The 22,341-nt window shown below is 37.1% G+C and overlaps 6 protein-coding genes across 7 annotated transcripts; 5 read left to right on the plus strand and 1 right to left on the minus strand.

Moving 5' to 3' along the window:
* Positions 1-3,385: 3,385 nt before the first annotated feature.
* LOC108859605 (alpha-1,3-arabinosyltransferase XAT3-like) lies at positions 3,386-5,325 on the plus strand. Its single transcript, XM_018633517.2, has 3 exons — positions 3,386-3,740; positions 3,823-3,942; positions 4,050-5,325. Exons 1-3 carry the CDS (start codon positions 3,584-3,586, stop codon positions 5,225-5,227), a joined length of 1,455 nt encoding a protein of 484 aa, XP_018489019.1. The 5' UTR covers positions 3,386-3,583; the 3' UTR covers positions 5,228-5,325.
* Positions 5,326-8,379: 3,054 nt separating this feature from the next.
* Positions 8,380-9,892, plus strand: LOC108858087 (alpha-1,3-arabinosyltransferase XAT3-like). Its single transcript, XM_056986753.1, has one exon. The coding sequence runs from the start codon at positions 8,428-8,430 to the stop codon at positions 9,628-9,630; it is 1,203 nt and encodes a 400-aa protein (XP_056842733.1). The 5' UTR covers positions 8,380-8,427; the 3' UTR covers positions 9,631-9,892.
* A 307-nt stretch (positions 9,893-10,199) lies between these two features.
* Positions 10,200-12,150, plus strand: LOC108863153 (T-complex protein 1 subunit delta). The gene has a single exon (XM_018637480.2). The coding sequence runs from the start codon at positions 10,288-10,290 to the stop codon at positions 11,890-11,892; it is 1,605 nt and encodes a 534-aa protein (XP_018492982.1). The 5' UTR covers positions 10,200-10,287; the 3' UTR covers positions 11,893-12,150.
* Positions 12,151-12,450: 300 nt separating this feature from the next.
* LOC108857488 (2-oxoglutarate and iron-dependent oxygenase domain-containing protein CP2) lies at positions 12,451-14,912 on the minus strand. 2 transcript variants are annotated; one of them, XM_018631477.2, is made up of 10 exons: positions 14,759-14,912; positions 14,349-14,656; positions 14,171-14,218; positions 13,895-14,071; positions 13,676-13,826; positions 13,482-13,568; positions 13,270-13,394; positions 13,077-13,195; positions 12,860-12,971; positions 12,451-12,776 (listed from the first exon to the last, which is right to left on the minus strand). In XM_018631477.2, exons 2-10 carry the CDS (start codon positions 14,652-14,654, stop codon positions 12,741-12,743), a joined length of 1,161 nt encoding a protein of 386 aa, XP_018486979.2. In that variant the 5' UTR covers positions 14,655-14,656; positions 14,759-14,912; the 3' UTR covers positions 12,451-12,740. The 2 variants fall into 2 exon arrangements, with proteins under 2 accessions (XP_018486979.2, XP_018486978.2); XM_018631476.2 differs by having other exon boundaries at positions 14,349-14,890.
* Positions 14,913-15,354: 442 nt separating this feature from the next.
* On the plus strand, positions 15,355-16,759 carry LOC108859651 (uncharacterized). The gene is made up of 2 exons (XM_018633562.2): positions 15,355-15,772; positions 16,074-16,759. Exons 1-2 carry the CDS (start codon positions 15,608-15,610, stop codon positions 16,644-16,646), a joined length of 738 nt encoding a protein of 245 aa, XP_018489064.2. The 5' UTR covers positions 15,355-15,607; the 3' UTR covers positions 16,647-16,759.
* A 1,145-nt stretch (positions 16,760-17,904) lies between these two features.
* Positions 17,905-20,170, plus strand: LOC108860564 (probable lipid phosphate phosphatase 4). Its single transcript, XM_057010657.1, has 7 exons — positions 17,905-18,120; positions 18,408-18,645; positions 18,739-18,826; positions 18,962-19,071; positions 19,430-19,523; positions 19,611-19,859; positions 19,934-20,170. The coding sequence occupies exons 2-7, from the start codon at positions 18,430-18,432 to the stop codon at positions 20,092-20,094; spliced, it is 918 nt and encodes a 305-aa protein (XP_056866637.1). The 5' UTR covers positions 17,905-18,120; positions 18,408-18,429; the 3' UTR covers positions 20,095-20,170.
* The last annotated feature ends 2,171 nt before the right edge of the window (positions 20,171-22,341 follow it).

Below are 22,341 nucleotides of genomic sequence, written 5' to 3' on the forward strand. Positions count from 1 at the left end.
ATGAGATGTGTGTATTTTATATAATACTTATAGTATAATCATATGCAGAATATAAAAAAAATATAATGAGAGATTGTTTGGGAAAACGTCCAAAGAAAATTTAACAACCAGGCTTTACATAAATCTAGAAAAAATTGCACCAACTGTTAGTTGATTCATAGCTTTCATGCAACACTGATTCTGCCTCCTTAGTTGATTGGTCTCGAGGAAACTAAAACTAAAACAATGAGCAATCAATCAATCATTTAGATTTGGTTGTGACATAACAGTCAACTACAAAGTTCCTTTCATTTCTATTAATTTAAAAAATATTTTGAACCTGACCAACGAAAACATTTTCATTAATAATAACTGGATGATCTGATTTAACAAATGCATGTATAATTGAAATAATAACACTCAGAGACAGTTTTAAGTTTATTATTACACGATAAATCACTTTCTTCTACCAAGACACTTTTTTCTAACTATTTCTCTTCTTTCTTAAATGAATTTGTCACGTCACAATAATCAGTTGACTAACCAAACCATTATATTAATTGAAATTAACTTCCACCACATACCTCTCTTTCCACTTAATGATCCAGATTAAATGTAATACTTTTGACAAGATTTATTTTTATCTTATTTCCTGACCATTGGATTTACTTTTGCACTTTAACCTTTAACGATTCGGATTTACTCTTCAAAATCATCTTTTTCTTTTGATCTCTGTAAGCAAAGTGGGTGATTTATTATTTATTTTGGGTTTGCAAAATCGACTACACATCAATCATCAATAACATAGCTTTCTGTTTCGGATCCTCCCACCACCTTTTCACCGCATTCAAGAAACCCTTTGTTGGCTTCTTAAATAATCACCATATTCCTCCACCACTCTCCATCCTGCTAAGGCTGCCTTATTTGATATGGTAAGAACAATCTCTTTTAATTGCATAGGAAGTTTAATGCTTAAGATGCCTCGTTCAAAATGATTGTTACATTCACAGGGATCACAGTATTAGTGAATTCTTGGAATGGCTATAGTTAAAAGTTTCTTAACCATCTACACAAGATTCCTTTGTAAATTTTCTACAAAAACGTTTAGTTGGATGTCTATGTGTACATTTTCCTCATAGTATACATGGGTAAATTTTGCTTCATATTGTCCATGTGTACATCTATAGGTATCCACATGACTTTAGTTCACATGTACGCTTGCTAAACATAACATGGATGCATTTGTGAATTCAGACTTGTCTTGGAACGTATGTTGAATAACTTAAAACTAATTTCACATGTATATTCTTGATTTCTTAACATTCAAATTGATAATAATCATATACTACATCATTGGGACTATGAGAAATGCAAACTATGGCACAAATGTTTGCTAAAAACTCAGGTCCCCCATTAGATATAATAACTTATGCAATGTACAAAGAACCAATGTATATGTAATCTTTTATAAAACATTGTACATGTGGACAGTGAAATACATGTGTACACGTATATTTGCGGTTATAGTATTTTGTAATCGCTGCTTTGTAATCAGTGTACACGTTGTTTTTCAAACCAATGTACATGTCGAGTCAATATTGTGTACACGTGGACAGTCAATCACCGTGTACATCATGTTCATATAAATGTTAATAAATTTTATACGCTACTCCAACAACAAAACTTTGTTCATCTTTGTTTGTACACAGCTTCTCAATATTAACTTTTAATTTGCATGTACACCAAAACTTATTTGTACAACTTTGTAGTGTACGTGTGTACACCGATAAATATTCATATGAATGTTCGCATGCATTCTTTCTAATGAAACAATAATGTATTTTTACACATGTACACAATATGTGTTGTACATTTGCTTATTTGTACATATGTGTGCTTAGAATGCCTACATTACTTGTTCATACTTTGTTGTCCATATGTACATCTTTAATAATATCCACACATTTTATCAAACACTTAACATGTATTTTTCTCTACAATTATTGAACAAACAACATATGTTTCTTTGACTGAGATTACATAGAGAAAACTAATAATTGCAGAAAAACATAGAAAACAAGACAGAAGAATAACAAAATAAAACTACAAATGTGTCTTTTCTTAATCAGGCCCATCATGTAGTCGAGCTTCCTGTCCATTATTTCATTGTTCCAATCCCACCCAACGACTTCAGATTCACCAGTCTCCATCGTTTGCTGCACACTCACCTGATATACACAAAAAAAAAACACATACTTAATCAACAATCACCTAAGGTCAGAAACCCTACTAGGTGACAAACTCCATATCAAGAAGCGCTACACCATATATATCTCAGGTTCGGTACAACTGACCTAAACCCAAAACATGAAAAACGATAAATAAGAACTCACCTTCGGCATTCTTCTTCCTCGGTCATTTTTGTCTCGTCGTCATCTCCATAGTCAACAAATCTGTCATCAAAATAAAAGCTCTCGACGAGGATAGGAGGTTTCACCGTCAAAGAAAAGAAAAAAGTCAAAAAATAAACTCAGTTTAATATTTTCTTCGGATCCACCACACAAAATAAGAGAAATTCAAAAGGTAAAAAAAAAACCATAAAAGCAAAAGAAAATTGCTAACCAGCCCAACTAGCATAAAATGTCGTTTTACTCAAATGCCCATCTCTAGTTTTGCTTTTTAGAGAATAATTTGGTATTCAACCACAAGAAAGTGTCTGTGTAGCACAATGTGCTCTAAAGTGTAATAAAAACACATAAACTGCCTATTTGTGCTAATAACTCTGTATAATTCAAGTAGTTGACAAAACATATTTACAGACGATAGTAATTTTAAAGCATGCCCACCTTATTCAGTGCAACAATAACCGGTCAAACCGAATGTGACATTTTATCATTGTTAAGATTAACAGTTATGATATTGCATGTGATACTACTTATTTGTAAGAAAGGTATCTATTTCATCCACATCTTCATTTTATTCACAAAAATAATATTCCCCAAGACTATAATTTAAGTAGCTACAAATTTGAATTCATTGGAAGTATTCTAATTTTTTTTTTATTCTAATTTTTTTTTGACTAAAAAAGTACTTTAGTTTCCAAAAATATTTTTAATAATTAGTTCGAGACTTTATAAAATTATAAATGGTTTGGTGTTTAATATATTTAATATTAATTTACTGAAAACGAACCTAAAGAGAAGAATCGTGGGGAGCATTATTAAGCTTCTTACTAAGACTTGTTCTTCTACAAACAACTTCATGCCCTCCAAATCCTTACTCTCCAATGCCGACAATACCCGGACTTATTAATTAATAAAATCTTGTCCTTTTAATAATACACTAATTTTACTTATAATTTATTTTGATCTTCAACACGTAAAACTTCTGTTCGCGATCCTTTCTTAAGATCCCGACATTCACATAAGCAATCATTGAACACGAGAAGCATTGTCGTAGAACGGCTTCTTATATACTTTGTACAATCCTCTCCCTCTCTCATCATCATTCACATATCTCTACATTTGTTAGTAAACCCTATTTCTAGAGTTTCCTTGCTGCACAAGAATATAAAAAGTTTTGGGTAACTCGAGAGACAAGAAAAATGACAGAGAAGGATCTTCTTTACGATGCAATACTTGCTCGTAGCTTTAGCAAAAAGCAACAGAAAAGACTGGGCTATGGAGCTTTCATTGCGTGTCTTTTCTTCGTCTTCACTCTATGCACCGTCTTTAAACCTTGTCTTAGCCCATTACCAGCAGGTACGTCCATCACATCTCTTTATATAAAAACGTAGAGACAATAACTAACTAACGTTTATCTTCTTTTTCTTGCTTTCTTCAGTGGAATTGCAATTATCAGTGGACGCTGGTCTCAGGATGCTGAGAGTAACAGAAAAGCAGAAACCGCAAGCGTTGAGTATTACTACACCCACTTCAATCTCCAAAGAACAAGCTATTTCAGGTTCACATTCTAAACCATTCTATTTGTTTTTAGTAGTTTTAATCAATTTCTACACAAGTTCTATAATTCTGAATATGTGTTTTTTTTTTCTTTTGGTGAATTTTCAGACGGTAACAAAATGGAGGAAACGGTAAAATGTAAAAAGCAATCAAGAACAGAGGTATGCGAATTAAACGGCGACGTAAGAGTCCACGGTAAATCCGCGACGATTCTCGCCGCGATCACGTCTGCGTTTTCGGGAAATACCACGTGGCATATGAGACCTTACGCGAGAAAAAGAGACCCTGGCGCCATGAACAGCGTTAGAGAATGGACGGTGAAATTGGATAAAAACGACGAGCGTTTAGAGAACGCTAATTTCTCGCGTTGCGTTAGGAACCACAGCGTTCCGGCGATGGTTTTCTCTCTGGGAGGCTACTCGATGAACAACTTCCACGCTTTCGCCGACATCGTGGTTCCTCTATTCACGACGGCGCGTAGATTCAACGGAGAAGTTCAGTTCCTCGTGACGAACAAGAATCAACCGTGGATCAACAAATTCAAGGAGATACTGAGGAGTCTCTCGAACTACGATCTGATCCACATCGACGACGAAGACGAAACGCACTGTTTCACAACCGTCATCGTCGGCCTCAACATCCATCCGGAGTACTTCAAAGAGCTGACGATCGATTCTTCGTTCTCCGAGTACTCCATGTCCGATTTCCGGAGATTCCTTAGAGACGCGTACTCGCTGAGAAACGCCGCCGTGGATCTGCGGCGGCGGCGGAGGCCTCGGATCATGATCCTGTCGAGAGCCGGATCGCGAGCGTTCACGAACACCGACGAGATCGCGAACGCGGCGGGAGAGATCGGATTCGAAGTCGTGGTGGCGGAGGCGAACAGAGGCCTGGCGAGGTTCGCGGAGACGGTGAACTCGTGCGACGTGATGCTCGGCGTTCACGGCGCGGGGCTTACGAATATGGTGTTCTTGCCGGAGAACGCGGTGGTGATCCAGATTCTTCCGATCGGTGGATTCGAGTGGCTGGCGGATACGGATTTCGGGAGGCCGGCGAAGGGGATGGATCTGAGGTATTTGGAGTACAAGATCACGGCGGAGGAGAGCTCGCTTCTGCGGAAGCACGGACGCGATCACGAGATCGTTAGAGATCCATCGGCGGTTGCGAAACGCGGGTGGATGGCATTCAAGTCGACCTATTTGGTACAGAACGTGACCGTTGATATAAACCGGTTCAAGCCGGTTCTTGCCAAAGCTTTTGAGTTATTGCAGAAACCGACGATGTAAAATTAATAGTTTACTGCATTCGTATACTGTAAATTCTTATAGCCGGGTCGGAAGGCTAATTTAAAATTTTATCATATATACAACTGCCATTTCATGAATTGAGTAACCAAAAGAGAATCAAACTCACAAAAACTATCGTAAATGTTGGTAAGGAGTCTTTACTTGCACTAAACAAGCTATAATACTTGCACTAAACAAGTTAAGGAAACTCAGAAACAGTGGCTACAGAAAAGAGCCGCACGAGGCAAAAGAGAAAGACATGAAAATGTGCATTCGAGGAAAGAACAACGCGTCCTCGTCTTAGAGCTTTACATGGCTTTAGGGGAAGCAAGTGACACTCTTCTTGATGCTACAGACTCTGTCCAAAGTTTCAGCAACAGATAATACGTTTTGTTGTTGTTACTACTAACGTAATAATTGATCAGTTTGCTCAAGAAAGATGTTTGTGTTACCATTCAGGTACTTCAACGGAACATTCTCCATGGATTACAACATTCTTCATGGATTACAACTCTGCAATATTTTGAAATATTTTGAAATTATGTTCAATAAGCTTAATCCTGAGATTTACATCAAGATAAAATCAAACAGAAATTGAAAACGAATGTGAAACTTATTTTGCATCACCCGCTTTATTTTACAACCGTCTGAGTATGTTTCAGTCAACCGTAGTTCGCTACAGAATAAGTAACGTCCAGGAAAGACGTTTATGAAAGTTTTTGAGTAGAAAGTTTTTGATGATCATTTAAACTTGAAAAGCAGTCTTAATTATATAAGGCTGGAGGCCGTTTTTCTATTCATATATATTTTTATTTTAAAAGTATTTTTCTACTGATTTTTTTTTATATCAACCTTTTTTTATTATCGATTTTATGTTTTTTACCGACTACCGTTTATTAAATAGGCTGATAAAAGTTTGTTATTTGATGAGAATGCCAGACTCGTCCCCAACATAAAACAAACAGTGGTTTTCCTATAAATATCTTTATGTGATTATGATACAATGTAAAAATTCATAAACAAATACTATATTATGAAAGGTAAACGAAAAATCTGGTCATAAAGTTCCTCATAGTCTTCTCATATTTTTTTTACCAATGATTTCAACTTCAGCCGTTCTCATTGGATAAACGAAACTACAGCAGCCAAATGCTCATATGTGAAAGACTGAAAGGTAATTAATTAGAGCATCTCCAAAAGGATTTTCTATTTTAGAGTTTATAAAAGGAAAAACTCTAAATTTGAAGTTTTAGTGTGTTTTTTTTCTAAAAAAAAAACTTCAAACTTAATTTTGAAACTATTTGTATTTTACACTATGGTCTCTATATTTGTTATAATTAATATAAATTCATAAAACTTATAAATAATTAGCATATGTATAAAAATATCACATTAATATTAATTAATAAAATCTTACAGTAAATATATAAATTATAAATATAAATACATAACTAAATATTAAACTACAAGAAAAAGACAGTATATTTTGAAGTTTGCAAAACTTTATATTTGAAGTTTAAAGATGTTTTTAAACTTCAGATTTGAAGTCTGAAGATGTTTTTAAACATTAAAACTTTTTATTTTAAGGTTTATATTTAGTTTTATGTGTAAAACTAAAATTTATGAAAATATATATGAAATATTATAAGATATGATTTTTTTAAGATTAAAATGATAAACAACAAAATATCTAAAAATCATAAAATACAATATGTAATTTTAAGAACCAAAATGCAAATAAAAATATAAAATTTCAAATTTGAAGTTTTGAATAGTGACACTCTATATTTGAAGTTTAACTACTAAAAATTTCAAATTTGAAGTTATAAAATGTCTTTTGCAGATGCTCTTCTAGAAGCCTTCAGCCTTATTTTGTAACGAGAAAATAAAATTACCAGCAGGAAAAAATATTCTCCCTAGGATATTAACCGATGGTTGATTGGTGTTGAAAACAAATTTAACCGATGGTTGACATATAATCACAATAAACAAATCATACGGCTGCCGTCTTTGAAGATTGAAAAGAAATGAATTAATATAATTTAATATTAGTGAATTGAGTATTTTGCATATGTAATCGAAACTCTTTTATATCATGGTTTGGTGTTCATTTTATACTATATATTAATTACATAAACCGAAGCTAATTAAAAATAAGAATCGTGGGGAGCATACATTAAGCTTCTTACTTAAGACTTCTTCTTCTACTAACAACTTCATGCCCTCCAAATCCTTGCTCTCTCCAATGCCGGCAATCCCCAGATTTATTAATTAAGAAAATCCTGTTTTAATAATAAACCGAACTTTAAAAAAAATATTTGATCTTCAACACGTAGAACTTCTGTTCGTGATCCTGTCCTAAGATCCATTAATTAATATAATCCTGTTTTAATGATAAACTGAACTTTAAAAAATATTTGATCTTCAAATAACAAACTCAACTTTAAAATCATTGAAAACGGGTAGCATTGTCGCAGAACGAGTTATTATATACTGCTTAACAAACCATTTCCCACATTTATTCATCTCTACATTTCCGAGTAAACCCTGGTTCTAGTGTTTCCTTGCAGCACAAGAGAATAAAAAGTTTTGCGTAACTTAAGAGACAATAGAAATGAAAGAGAAGGATCTTTTTTACCACACTATACTTGCTCGTAGCTTTAGCAAAAACGAGCAGAAGAGACTTGGCTATGGAGCTTTCGTTGCCTCTCTTTTCTTCGTGGTCACTCTTTGCACCATCTTTAAATCTTATCTCAGCCCATTACCAGCCAGTAAGTCCCTTTACAACGCTTTCAAAGCCCCAGAGAACGCAGAAACAACAACTAACTAAGGTTTTTTCTTCTTTCTTCAGTGCGTATGCAATTATCAGTGGACACTGGTCTAAGGATGCTGAGAGTAACAGAAACGCATAAACCGCAAGCGTTTAACAGCAACTACACAACATCTGGAACTTCTGAGAGTCTCATTATCCCGACGACTCAAAATAACATTACATCAAATGCAACAAATACGCAGAGCTTAACCAGTTCTGAAGATGACAAGCTTAGTGTTTGCAGCGACACAAGCTTGCCCAAGAATCATCTTGATTCGTTTAACTGTACTACACCCACTTCAATCTCCAATGAACAATCTGTTGCAGGTTCACATTCTTAATTTTTGTCTTTGTTTTTAATCGTTTTAATTAATTTCTACATATTTTCATGATTATGAATATGTTTTATTCTTTTGGTGAACTTCCAGACGGTGATAAAATCGAGATAAAATGTAAAAAGCAATCAAGAACAGAGATATGCGAATTAAACGGCGACGTAAGGGTCCACGGTAAATCCGCAACGATTATTGCGGCGATCACGTCTGCGTTTGCGGGGAATACCACGTGGCAAATGAGACCTTACGCGCGAAAAGGTGACCTTGTGGCTATGAACCGCGTTAGGGAATGGACGGTGAAATTAACACAAAACGCCGATCAGTTAGAGAACGCCAATTTTTCATCGCGTTGCGTTACGAATCACAGCGTTCCGGCGATGGTTTTCTCTCTGGGAGGTTACTCGATGAACAACTTCCACGACTACACAGACATCGTGGTTCCTCTTTTCACGACGGCGCGTAGATTCAATGGAGAAGTTCAGTTCCTCGTGACGAACAAGAATCAACCGTGGATCAACAAATTCAAGGAGATACTGAGGAGTCTCTCGAACTACGAACTGATTTACATCGACGGAGAAGATGAAACGCACTGTTTCACCACCGTCGTCGTCGGTCTCAACCGCCATCAAGAGTACTTCAAAGAGCTGACGATCGATCCTTTTTCTTCCAAGTATTCCATGTCCGATTTCCTGAGGTTCCTAAGAGACACATACTCGCTGAGAAACGCCGCCGTGAGTCTGCGGCGGAAGCCACGGATCCTGATTTTGTCGAGAGCCAGATCGCGAGCGTTCACGAACACCGACGAGATCGCGAACGCGGCAGGAGAAATCGGATTCGAAGTCGTGGTGGCGGAAGCGAACACAGGCGTCGCGAGGTTCGCGAAGACGGTGAACTCGTGCGACGTGATGCTCGGCGTTCACGGCGCGGGGCTTACGAATATGGTGTTCCTGCCGGAGAACGCGGTGGTGATTCAGATTCTTCCGATCGGTGGATTCGAGTGGCTGGCGGATACGTATTTCGGGAGGCCGGCGAAGGGGATGGATCTGAGGTATTTGGAGTACAAGATCAAGGCGGAGGAGAGCTCGCTGATGCAGCAGTACGGTCGCGATCACGAGGTCGTTAGAGATCCATCGGCGGTTGCGAAACGCGGGTGGAATGCGTTCAAGTCGGCCTATTTGGTAGGGCAGAACGTGACCGTTGATATAAACCGGTTCATACCGGTTCTTGCTAAAGCTTTTGAGTTATCGCAGAGGTAGTTGGTACAGAATAAATACTTTACTTGTAGTCGGATCGGAATAATTATCTTGTAAACATTTAAATTAAAATTTATCGATCTGATGTTCACTACTTCACTGTATGGTAAAACAACAGATCAAAACTTCAGAATCAAAGGAGATTTCTCACTTCATTACAAGACCTTAACAAAGATATACCTATACAGTCCCATTTTTGATGCAATTCCTGATATTTTATGAAAACCATCCCAAGTCTCAATCTCAGACACAATCTCTTTTTCATGCTTCGATATGAGAAACGCAGTAAACCTTAAACTCCACAGGTTCATCTCACAAGCCGGCTGTGAATCACACAAAAAGTAAGCACTAAGCGAAGTAGAACACTAATATCAATGTCAAAAGTCTGATTCCCTGCTATAGAAGTCAAGTCACCATTGGTTGCGAGTCAGAGTCGGCCTGATAAGTAAATTGGAAACTCGGAGATCTATAATGGGCCTTTTGGGCTTAATACAGTTTATACACAACAGGCCCGTTACTAACAAAGAATAGATTAGTTCGTGCAACCAAAGAGTACCCGTAAACCCTAGAGCGTCTCTTTCCACTGTACACAACTGATCTAACTCATTTTCCCTTTTAGAGATCAAATCAAATCTCGAGCTCTCTCCTCTGTAGTCTACAATGGCGACGGCACCCATGGCATCGAGACCCCGCGCATCCAAAACCGAATCCTTCGTAGACAACAAACGGAAAGAAGACATCCGCTCCGCCAACATCAACGCCGGCCGCGCCGTCGCGGACGCCGTCCGCACGAGCCTCGGCCCCAAGGGGATGGACAAGATGATCTCCACCGCGAGCGGCGAGGTCATCATCACCAACGACGGAGCCACGATCCTCAACAAGATGGACGTCCTCCAGCCGGCCGCGAAGATGATGGTCGAGCTCTCCAAATCGCAGGACTCGGCCGCCGGAGACGGGACCACGACGGTCGTCGTACTCGCCGGAGCCTTGCTCAGGGTGTGCCAGACGCTTCTAGGCTCCGGGATCCACCCTACCGTGATCTCCGACGCGCTTCACAAGTCCTGCGGGAAGTCCGTTGATATCCTAACCGCCATGGCTGTCCCCGTGGAGCTAACTGACAGAGACTCGCTCGTTAAATCGGCGAGCACGTCGTTGAACAGTAAGGTTGTTAGTCAGTACTCTACTCTGCTCGCTCCGTTGGCTGTAGATGCGGTTTTATCTGTGATAGATCCGGAGAAGCCGGAGATTGTTGATCTGCGTGATGTCAAGATTGTTAAGAAGCTTGGTGGGACTGTTGACGATACGCACACTGTTAACGGTTTGGTGTTTGATAAGAAGGTGAGCCATGCTGCAGGTGGACCTACGAGGATGGAGAATGCGAAGATCGCTGTGATTCAGTTCCAGATCTCGCCTCCCAAGACTGATATCGAGCAGAGTATTGTTGTCTCTGATTATACTCAGATGGATAGGATCTTGAAGGAAGAGAGGAACTACATCTTGGGGATGATTAAGAAGATCAAGGCGACTGGTTGCAATGTGTTGCTGATCCAGAAGAGTATTTTGAGAGATGCCGTGACTGATCTGTCGCTTCACTATTTGGCTAAGGCGAAGATCATGGTGATTAAGGATGTGGAGAGGGATGAGATTGAGTTCGTGACGAAGACGTTGAACTGCTTGCCGATTTCTAACATTGAGCATTTTAGGGCTGAGAAGCTTGGTTTTGCTGATCTCGTTGAAGAAGCGTCGCTTGGAGATGGGAAGATTTTGAAGATCACTGGGATTAAAGACATGGGGAGAACCACCTCTGTTCTCGTCCGTGGCTCTAACCAGCTTGTTCTTGACGAAGCCGAGAGGAGTCTGCACGATGCGTTGTGTGTTGTCAGGTGTTTGGTGAGCAAGAGGTTTTTGATTGCGGGAGGTGGTGCGCCGGAGATTGAGCTCTCGAGGCAGCTAGGTGCTTGGGCTAAGGTGCTCCATGGGATGGAGGGTTACTGCGTGAAGTCTTTCGCTGAAGCTCTGGAGGTTATTCCTTACACGCTGGCTGAGAATGCAGGTCTGAATCCTATTGCAATTGTGACTGAGCTCAGGAACAAGCATGCTCAAGGGGAAATCAACTCTGGGATCAATGTGAGGAAAGGGCAGATCACTAATATCTTGGAGGAGAACGTGGTGCAGCCTCTGCTTGTGAGCACCAGCGCAATCACTCTCGCAACTGAATGCGTAAGGATGATTTTGAAGATTGATGACATCGTTACTGTGAGATAGTGTGGTAGTTTCACTCTAAACGGGTCATCAGTACACTTCTCTTGCTCTATCTATCTAAGCTTTGTTTCCTTTTTGGTGTTTTGATGTTCTTTTTTTTTTGCAATGGTTGAACTTAGAACCCTCGTTGCTTTCATCATGTTCTATTGCATCTTTTCTTTTTTGTCAGCGTTCTATTGCAGCCTAGTGATCTTCTTGTGGTTTGTGCTACTTTGTTTCTTTCTAGTGACTTTAAATATCAAGATTTCTCTTTTTGTTTCATATTGATTATGATTTGGGTTATAATGCAAAGTGGTTGAACTAGAACCAGAACTTCAATTGTGGGACAAAAAGCAGCGTAAGTGGCAATCATAGACGGTTACTTGTGTTTTTAATACAGTACAATCAGAACAACGTGCAAAATATCCGTAATAATTTTCTCTATTCAATAGAGACTACAAAGCAACACTGGCTCAAACAAAAACAGCATAATCCATGATTAATGTGGCTCTAGCAATTACTCACTAGTAACGAGTACAATCAAATTTGGAGGTTTTTAGACAGCAGCAGAACAAAATAACATTAGAGAACATAAATTCTTTAAAAGGTTCCTTATACTAAAAACTAAAAAAAAGTATCAGATAACAATACAACTCCATATGGTAAATTTGAAGTTGAAACTAGATTTCATGTACATAGTTATCAAAGAGTTGATGAAAGATAAAACCGAAAGCCATTTACCTTAAAATGATTTCTACATAGGCTCAAGTTTTAAGTCACCATAAAACAAGAGCAATTCTAACAAGGCTTGATCTCAAGTTCTAAAGTCATCCAATATAAGCTTCTGATTATTATCTTACTAGTTTGTTTCTTCAAGCCTGGGGTGCACGCACTGCTTTAACATATTTCTGCAATAGCAATGAAGAGCATATATATTAGCTAGCTGAAAAGAGATAACTAACTACATGCTTCATCAATCAAATGCTTTTACCTTTCTTATAGCATCAAACGTCCGTGCTCTCTCCTCTTTCCTTTCACAAGAACACTCTCCGCACCAGCTCGAGAAGTCCCTCTGAAGTCGTTTAAGCTCTCTAAACGCAGAGCTGCGTGGAACAAGAAGAAGAAAAAGTCTGATAAGAAACTGGAGGCAAGTTTAAATATCCATGTCAGTCCAGTCAAGAGGCAAGTTTTTCAATTGGTATACATACCTTCTGCACCACAGAACCATGTTGACCCTGTGTCCAGATGTTGTGGCTCTTGCACCATGGCGGTGGCGGCCACGGTGAAGTACAGCTTGCCCCGGTACATGACAATAATCAAATATCTCCTGCTTACGTATTGTTTCAATTAGCCATCAGCCAAGATATAAAAGGTTATACGAGAAGAAAGCAAGTAGCATACATCTGACTTAGTCGCTGTGTTAACATGTTTCTCACACCGTGTGCCTCGGAAAAACAACTCCCCTCCCACGAATTGGCTACCCAAACAAACATTCAGAGTTACTTCTGAATCATCCACATGAAAGCCTGCAAAACAAATTTATATAAGAACTGCTTATATTCCACTGAATTTAATAAGGATTTTTGAAAATTTTCTGCAGGGATAGGTCTCACCTAAATCAACATCCCTATCTTCACCATACTCAACAACAAACCCATGGTGAGAATCCAGACTTGCTCCACCAACATCATTGAAGAACACTACAAAACAGAAGACAGCAAGTAGCTTTTTAGCCCAGCAATTTTACATAACTAATGAAAACTTCTTAAAATACAGTCTATGTAATGGATTTTAAGTTATATATTGCCTTTGGAAATGGGACGTATAAAAGAATCCATGAGTTTGTCAAGCATGTTATCGAGGCCAAAGTCATCAAGCACAGCGCCGTATTTATTCATGGTGTTCGGCCTCATGATTCGGAATTTTGTCTCAGCCACCCACTTCTCAAAATTGTCTACCTGCATCGTCAAACAATTAATTAGTATGAAGAAACTTAAAAAAAAGGAAGGATGCACTGAACATTAACCTCGGCAAGCATCATCTCGCAGAAGCTAGGGAGGAGCATGTCAAAGACAAAAACACCAGGAGACGGTTCAGATATGATGCTTCTGAAGCTATCCTCTGTATTGTCATTAACCGACTTTAGGAAAGAGGGAACGAAACATAATCTGGGAAACAGATTATACAGCTCCCTGTGAAGTGGCTGCAAGAGAAATAAAACACAACATTTCAAACTACTCTTCTGATGACTGGTGTGCAGCTTTAGATAAGAAACACAGTAAAGAAGGGGATTCACACACACCTGATAGTTTGATACTATCTTACTCCTATAGTCACTGTGCCTCTGAGCCTAGGGGGAAAACAAAAATGAACATACTTTGTAAAAGATATCATCGTAGAAGCCATGTCGGGTTAGGTTCAAAGCGATACCCATCTCAAAATTGAGACAAAAAAAAGGTCAAAGCTTTGAACTTTTTTACCCTGGAACGCTCTGCACTAGGGCAATGGCTGTGCATAATGTCAGTCATGAACCTCACTTTCTCTTCCCTGTCGGAGACAAGCAAGTCCGGAGGCAAGTACTTCTCCAGATTCTTGTAAACAGGATTAGGGAAATCGAGCTTCAGATCCTCGTAATTGTCCGGCCTTAGCTCGTTGTTAGGGTTCATCCTCAGTCTACGGCACGAAACCGTCGTAATAGCAGAAGCCGTCTGGTGAGAATTGGATCCGTTATTACCGTCCACAGTTGTCGTCGTCTCTTGTTGACCTTCTCGCCTGTCGCTTGACATTACTGTTGGGTGGGGGATGGAGGTAACGTAATAAACTTTCTTTAGCACATTTACATTCTAAAAGCCGAAACCTGGAATCTTATAAGAGAATCTGATTTTGGGACCTTTTTGCTATTTTGTTTTTGTGCTCTTTTGAGATCGATCTGTGGTGGATTGGGTGGGTTCCCGTTGAAGTTAGGGTTTTCTCCTGTGTTCGCTTGAAGTTTTTTTTTATTATTACCTTTTTTTCCTTCTTTTAACTGCGCTCGTAACTTCTCTTCCCACGCTTTTAAAAAGGAGTTAAATGAGTGTTCAGCCCATTTTCAAGGCCCATGAGAAAAATACAGTCCGGTTTCTTGGTTTTTGTTTTTTGGTCAACACAGTCCGGTTTCTTGGTTTAAAACTGAAATTACTGGTATTTTGACAACAAGTTAAATGGACTTTTACTGAATCTGACACCAATAACCAGAATCAAAAAGATCAATTAAAATAAAATAAATAAAGTATTTAATTACATGTTATATTTCTTAATTTTCTTATAGGATGTTCCCCATTTTTATGTATTCTCTTATGAATTGCTCAAAAAAAAAAAGTATTCTCTTATCGAAACCAATATGGGTGTTTACGGGAAATAAAAAACAATATGGGTCCAAGTGTCCAACTGAAAGCCCAATAAAAATTGGTTTAGGCCTAAATTTGTTTCTAAAGCTGAAAAGATGTTCTCGGAGCAAACCAGAGAGGAGAGATGAAGATCCCCCCATCATTGACTTTGGAGTCTGTTTTGTTTAGTGTCAACACGTGCGACACATGTGACAGACTGTCCCCTTTCCAGCTTCGTGGTCTCTTCCTGCGCTCGCTGGCTTCCTTCGTCTCTCACTGTCTCTCGATCTCTCTGCCAAAACCTCCTGACCATCGATCCCTGTCTCCTCGGAAACATACAAATCTCGAGTATCTCTCTCTGCGGCTGAGAAGAAATGTGGAAGGAGGAATCCTTGGATTTAGTACTCGTGCCGTCGGGTCTAGCCGTGATGGTCGCTTACCATGTCTGGCTAGGCTACACCATTATCCACCGTCCCAAGCTCACTGCTGTCTCCCTCAACGCTGAGTCTCGACGACTATGGGTCTTCTGTATGATGGACGTACGTTATCTCTCTTCTCCTTTTTTTTCCTCTTTTGATATAATTAATACTCCTCAGCTAAGTGACGCTCTCTCTCTAGTTAGTTTTCGATTGAGAACTGTTAAACCATAGTTTAAATAAACTTAAAAATAGGAAATGTGGAAAGGGTTTATGAGTAATGGTCATGAGATCAGTAAAGATTAAGCGGACCAACACGTGAGCTGAAAACGTAGGCTGCAAACACGTGACTAATCTGAACTTGGGGGCGTGTATACCTCTGTATAATCCAAAAAAAAATTAAGAAGACTTGTTATTTTTGCAGGATCCAATGAAAAATGGTGTATTGGCAGTACAGACAATCAGGAACAACATAATGGCATCAACCCTTTTAGCCACAGCAGCAATCACTCTCTGTTCCATCATCGGCGTCTTCGTAAGCAGCAACTCCTCCGCTTCCGAATCCACAGCGTCACCTATCATATACGGCGACAAAAGCCCTCTCCTCGCAACCATCAAGAACTTCTCGATCCTCATCTGTTTCCTCATGGCCTTTCTCTGCAACGTCCAGTCCATCAGATACTACGCTCACGTCAGTTTCCTGGTCACTGTGCCTGTCTCCAGAGGGAAGAAAGAGCACTGCGAGTACGTGGCTAGGAACCTCAACCGAGCTCTCTACTTCTGGTTTCTCGGGTTGAGGGCTTTCTACTTCTCCTTCCCGCTGTTCTTGTGGAACTTTGGTCCCATACCTATGTTCGTGTGCTGTTGTATGATGTCTTCGATTCTTTATTTCTTGGACACGACCACTTCTTTTACTAGGCGTCTCCATAGCCAGTCTTTCGTAGAAACTTCTGAGTCGATGGACGGTGAAATCGAATCAGCTGTTTATGCTCTGTAGATTCTTCTCTGATTCTTTTTTTTGTGGATTGTTCGTTGAGTTATATATTTTAAGAATGTTTTTGAAATGTGATGTAATAGCTTTGGCTGCGACTGCCATTGTTTATTTGCGTTTGCGTTTGCATTTAACGATTAGTAGATTATCATGTGAAACGCAAACGCTTATTAAACAATCGAGAATACTATCATGATCTGTACTCTGTAGGATGTAGTCTATGTAATTTCCGTTGCGCTGAAACTTCTTGCAATCCCTGCAAAATGAAACAGAAAATATAAGCAAAAGTAATTGGCTATATTGAAGTATTACAATGCAAGTTGGTGCATGTACTCTCACGTGTTGCATACTAAACATATATCGGTCTATACATGTACACCATAAAAGATCAAAATTACAATAAGAAAGGAATCTTTAACTGCGTTCAAGAAGTGGCAAGAAAGTAAGTGCTCACTACCTAAAAGCACATCACCTAAAGCAAATGTTAAATGTTTTCATTAGAAAAGGGTATATGTGAGATCTCATACACACATGTAAGTTTTATGCATAGATAAATGTGACTGTGTATATGTTTGTATATATGTAGGTAAGACTAAGAGAGAAGATAATATAATCGTGGTGACAGAAGTATAGAGAGCACAAAAGAATAGCTAGAGATGCAGGATATTCGTGTTCTCTATATTCTGTCAAACAAATAAGAAACGTTCAAGCCTGATGTTACTATACAAAGAAAGAAAGCATATCAGCAGATTTAGTTAGGCTCTATAACATAGTAGTGGAACGGTGTTTTTGTTTGAGAAAAAAAAAAGAAAAGGAAAAACAAGAAACAAAAAACAAAAAACAGTTTCACTAGTATGTTCTAGCGCGTAATATGGAGTGGAACTGTTACATACTCATATTATGTTACAGTCTGATGATATGCGTTCTTTCGTAGTAGTGGAACTGTTACATACTCATATTATGTTACATGCTCAAAATTTTAGAGGCTAAAAACAAATATTTTTTCTTAAAATCGTGATATGCCGGTATATCTTCTCGAAATTTAGTATTTTGAAAATTTATTGATTTGAAAAATAGGAAGTTTGAAACCTAGACACACAGGAATCAACTTCCTATTTCAAACACTGCTATTAGACTACCACCACTTTACAAATAATTAAAAATCTTCATTTAGTAATAGTTATTTTGTTATAATAATAGTTATTTTTGTTTTAAAGCCACATCCAATGGCGAGAAAAAAAGACAAAAAACCAAAGAACTGTTGTGAAAAAAAAAAATTTGCGATAAAACATATTTATCATCGATCGTGTTAAAAAAACATATTTATCATCGATCATTCTCTCCCCAAAATCACAAAACCGCTTCAAAAGTTATTTCTTTCATTGATTCGTTTGTAAATTGCAACTGTAATCGTAATAGAAAGATTAATTAGGGCTTTTTTAACCTCGATTGGCCATCGATTTGTCTCGCATTTTACCAGGTAACCTTTTATTCCATCATCTTTATGTGTAAATTGTTTATTCATGTATGTATGCATGATGAATCCAGATTATATTTTTGTGACGTTGTTTTATCTCTGATTAAACATGAATTATTTATTTTGTTTTTTTCGATAAATAGTTCCTTCATTGCGTTGATCAATGATGTGAACAAGAAAATAAACTAAATCCAAGTATATTTTCTCATTATTACACAATTAAAATTCAGTTCTGAAAGAATAAGAAGATAGGCTGTGTATACATGTTACAATGAAACGGCTGTTTTTAGGTCAATATAATTAGCCTGAGAGATGGGTAAGATAACGCTTGGATCTCACACGGTAAAGAGCCATGGATGGAAAGTGGCTCGAGAACATCTAATGGACTGGATCATCCTCGTCCTCCTCGGTATCGTCATCATTGTTCTCAACATTATGGAGCCTTTTCGTCGCTACATCGGGCCAGACATGTTGACCGATCTAACTTTCCCATTGTATAAAGACACCATCCCTATCTGGGCTGTCCCGGTAAGTACACTTGTTTCGAAAGAAATAATCTCACTATGCCTTTCATCATCACAAGAAAGCAGTGCCAATGTTGCTGATTATATATGTGTGTAGATTATTTGTATATTGGTTCCGATATGCATCTTCACAGTGTACTATTACTTTGGGAGAGATGTTTATGATCTTCATCACGCCATTCTCGGTGAGTTAATTAATTCTACTTACACTGATCATGCTCAAATGTATACCTCGTGTAAAAATTGAATTTCAAACGGAAACCATACTAATATATACCATTGATCGGCATGATTTATTAGTATTTGTATGTTGTGTATAGGTATCGGATTCTCATGTCTTGTGAATGGAGTCATCACTGATTCCATCAAAAACGCGGTCGGTAGGCCACGACCTAACTTCTTCTACCGATGTTTTCCCGACGGTAAACCGGTATGAAACATCTCTTATACAAGAAGCCCTGGTCTCAACTCAAGTCACAAAATTTAATGCAATGTCATAGATCCATGTATGTTAGGGCTTCTTTGCCAATGAATTAGTATAAATATATAGGATTAGTAGGCTAAGTATGTGATCAGGAGATGTAATCTTTGAATGAATGAGGAGCTTAATTGTGCGCAAGCAAATAAAGAAAAGTAAAAGCTTAACTTATTAAACAGTTATATCTTTGATCAAAATAAGAATCACTAAGGCTTCTTGTATAGCTCTAATATCGTTTAATTACCCACATTTTAATCAGTTTATTATGAAGGATTTTTTCTTATTTCGTACAATTTTGAAAGAATTGCAGAAATTTGATCCGGATACTAAAGATGTTGTGTGCCATGGAATAAAAAAGATCATCAAAGAAGGTTACAAGAGTTTTCCAAGCGGTCACACTTCATGTTAGTCTTCTAAAAACATCAAAGTTAACAAAATATATGAATTGAGTCGGGGTTAACTAAACGGGTTAATTGCTGTATAAAATGCAGGGTCATTCGCCGGTTTAACTTTCCTTGCATGGTACTTATCGGGGAAGATCAAAGTTTTTGACAGAAGAGGACACGTGGCAAAGCTATGCCTCGTGTTCTTACCAATATTCATCGCAATTCTCATCGGAATATCACGTGTAGACGACTATTGGCACCACTGGACCGACGTCTTCGCCGGGGCCATCATCGGAATATCTGTGGCTTCTTTCTCTTACCTCCACTTTTTTCCTTACCCATATGACAACAATGGTAACAAAGTTTTTGCATCATGTTTCTGCTTACGTGAACTGAGGTTTAACGATTAGGTGATTTAAATTTAATAGGATGGGCACCACATGCGTATTTTAGAATGTTGGCCGAGAGGAGTGGTCGAGACACAACGATGACTCGGAGCGGTTCTCGAGAGATCTTGGACAACGACGTCGAGCTTGGCTCTACCTCCATACCACACCATCGTAATCGAGGAAGCACTGATTCTGAATGATAAAATTATTCCCTGTCACATTTTAATATATTTATGTGTGTAATTTATAACTACGTGATTATATATGTTTGACTTACTGGTAATTTGTTACTTCAGCTAAAATGTACATTTCCTTTAAGTAGTAGTGGTACTATATAACTGTTGTTAACCATGTTCACAACGATTTTAGACTGGTTAGTATTGGTTTAGTTTGGTTCCCTAAGTTTCTCTTGGTTTCTGATTTCAGCAACAGATCCGTATTAGTTAAGCAAAGTGACTCTACGATCAAAATATTTGTATTTTTATCGATTTATATTGTTTTTGTCAATCAGAGGTTCTGTGTACTCAGCATTGGCCTTCAAAAACAAAGCTGGAATGCATAAAAGACACGCAAAAAAATACTAACTATTTATGCAAAAGTTGGTTTTAAATTGTCTCTCCGTGTTAGACTTTTCCTAGGCCACCTGTTATCGTATTACAATTAGCTCTGCATCTTTGGATAAATGAATATTATGAAGAGTCATAATGTTTAGTGTTCACGATGGTGGCAACTGGAAAATACTAAATAGTAATCCCTGTTTGTTTTCAAGTTTTGAGGGAAAATAAACTTTGGGAACTGGAGTGAAACGTCCGGTTGAAGTAAACCGGACACGGTCCCCTAGAGTTATCCACATGGGTTCGGTTTGTCACTTACCCATAAGGTCCAGATTCATCCGCCTTCTTCCGAGTCGATCCATTTCATTTGAACAATTTTTCATTTTTCGTTAACAGTGAACAAACTTAAATTCTAGTTTTTAGCAACAAAAATAAAATAAATTCTAGTCTTTGTTATGAGCTAATGACCTACCAAGCATGAAAATAATCGGATATACATCAACTATCCGGAACACAAATTATAGCATGTTTATTGGGGGATTTTAAAGGTAAAAATTTTAACGGAATATAAATTCGTCTCTTAACTTTTAATTAGAAAAACTAAGAACTAGTTTTTAGATAAGATATTTAAACTACCATATTCTTAATACTATTTTCATGTTTATTTTAATCACATTTATCTTTAACAAAAAAAATCATTGCTCCATAGTTAATTAAAGAAAATTTTCATATGATAATCCAAACTTTTTTTTTTACCATAAATATAGTTCACAATGATTAAAATAACCAAAAATTCATTAAAACGGTATATGTCGGCGAAGTTTTCGATTCAATGTACATGTCGAGTTTTAAAACATTGCATATAAGTTTTATGTCTTCAGTCACAAGTATATTCAGATTTACAATAAACTATTTATAGCTTTTAAGTTCTAGGGACTGATCCTAGATACGGAACGTCTAGTAGTCGATTGAAGTATAAGCCACAACTATCTTTATTATTATTATATTATTTGAGAAGTCAGTTTTTTACGTGTCGTGTTCACGTTAATTTTCACAGTGGTTGATTACGATGATACCTTTAATGAATCAAATATATCTAATTATCATTATTAAATATTTATTTTATTTTATTTTTCCTTTTCTATTTAGGTTTCCTTTTTCTTTTTTCTTCAAATAACTTATATATAAAGAAAATTTATAAATTTAAAAACGAAAATATCTTTTATATATAGTGTAATTCATAATAAGGAAATTTCACAAAATAATCTTGATTTTAAAGTAAAAAGAATAATAATCTTCCCTTTTTAAAAATAATCTTAACAATATAATATCTTTTTAAAATTATTAAGCATTTTATTTAAATCAATATATTTCTCATATTATTACAAAATAATTTAAATAGCATAAACTAAGATATCTTTAATGAATAAAATTTAATTTAATATTTTTATGTTCCCTTTTATATTTTTCAAATAACATGTATGATAAAGAAAATATTTATAAACTTAAACCGAAAATACTTTTTATATATAATTTGATTTCATAAATAGGAAATTTTAGAAAAATAATTGATATTAAAATAAAGAATTAATATTCCCTTTACGAATGTATCATTATATTTTGATGCAATATCGTACCTATCATCATTTTATTTTTATAATTTTATTTTTGATAATTATCATATTCCAAATTACCAAGTACTATACAATTAACAGTCATAGGCTATTTACAAATAGCCAATTCATAGATATATATATATATATATATATATATATATATATATATATACACATCTAAGATGAAAACCAAACTAATACAATGAATACAATGAATATGATTTGGTTGAATAAGAGTAGAAATAGTTATACTTAAATTTAACGGAAATATGTAACA

The sequence above is a fragment of the Raphanus sativus genome, chromosome 5, assembly GCF_000801105.2.
Source record: "Raphanus sativus cultivar WK10039 chromosome 5, ASM80110v3, whole genome shotgun sequence".
In the NCBI taxonomy this organism is placed as follows: domain Eukaryota; kingdom Viridiplantae; phylum Streptophyta; class Magnoliopsida; order Brassicales; family Brassicaceae; genus Raphanus; species Raphanus sativus.

Excerpts from the sequence above, each read along its gene's own strand:
- LOC108858087 (XM_056986753.1), top strand. The coding sequence starts at position 8,428 with ATGATTATGAATATGTTTTATTCTTTTGGTGAACTTCCAGACGGTGAT.
- LOC108859651 (XM_018633562.2), top strand. The coding sequence starts at position 15,608 with ATGTGGAAGGAGGAATCCTTGGATTTAGTACTCGTGCCGTCGGGTCTA. Across the intron at positions 15,773-16,073 it reads GGGTCTTCTGTATGATGGAC|GATCCAATGAAAAATGGTGT; the intron begins GTACGTTATCTC and ends TTATTTTTGCAG.
- LOC108863153 (XM_018637480.2), top strand. The coding sequence starts at position 10,288 with ATGGCGACGGCACCCATGGCATCGAGACCCCGCGCATCCAAAACCGAA.
- LOC108857488 (XM_018631477.2), bottom strand. The coding sequence starts at position 14,654 with ATGTCAAGCGACAGGCGAGAAGGTCAACAAGAGACGACGACAACTGTG. Across the intron at positions 14,072-14,170 it reads AGATAGTATCAAACTATCAG|CCACTTCACAGGGAGCTGTA; the intron begins GTGTGTGTGAAT and ends TTTCTCTTGCAG. Across the intron at positions 12,972-13,076 it reads ATGGTTCTGTGGTGCAGAAG|CTCTGCGTTTAGAGAGCTTA; the intron begins GTATGTATACCA and ends TGTTCCACGCAG.
- LOC108859605 (XM_018633517.2), top strand. The coding sequence starts at position 3,584 with ATGACAGAGAAGGATCTTCTTTACGATGCAATACTTGCTCGTAGCTTT. Across the intron at positions 3,741-3,822 it reads TCTTAGCCCATTACCAGCAG|TGGAATTGCAATTATCAGTG; the intron begins GTACGTCCATCA and ends TGCTTTCTTCAG. Across the intron at positions 3,943-4,049 it reads CAAAGAACAAGCTATTTCAG|ACGGTAACAAAATGGAGGAA; the intron begins GTTCACATTCTA and ends GTGAATTTTCAG.
- LOC108860564 (XM_057010657.1), top strand. The coding sequence starts at position 18,430 with ATGGGTAAGATAACGCTTGGATCTCACACGGTAAAGAGCCATGGATGG. Across the intron at positions 18,827-18,961 it reads TCTTCATCACGCCATTCTCG|GTATCGGATTCTCATGTCTT; the intron begins GTGAGTTAATTA and ends TGTTGTGTATAG. Across the intron at positions 19,072-19,429 it reads GTTTTCCCGACGGTAAACCG|AAATTTGATCCGGATACTAA; the intron begins GTATGAAACATC and ends AAAGAATTGCAG.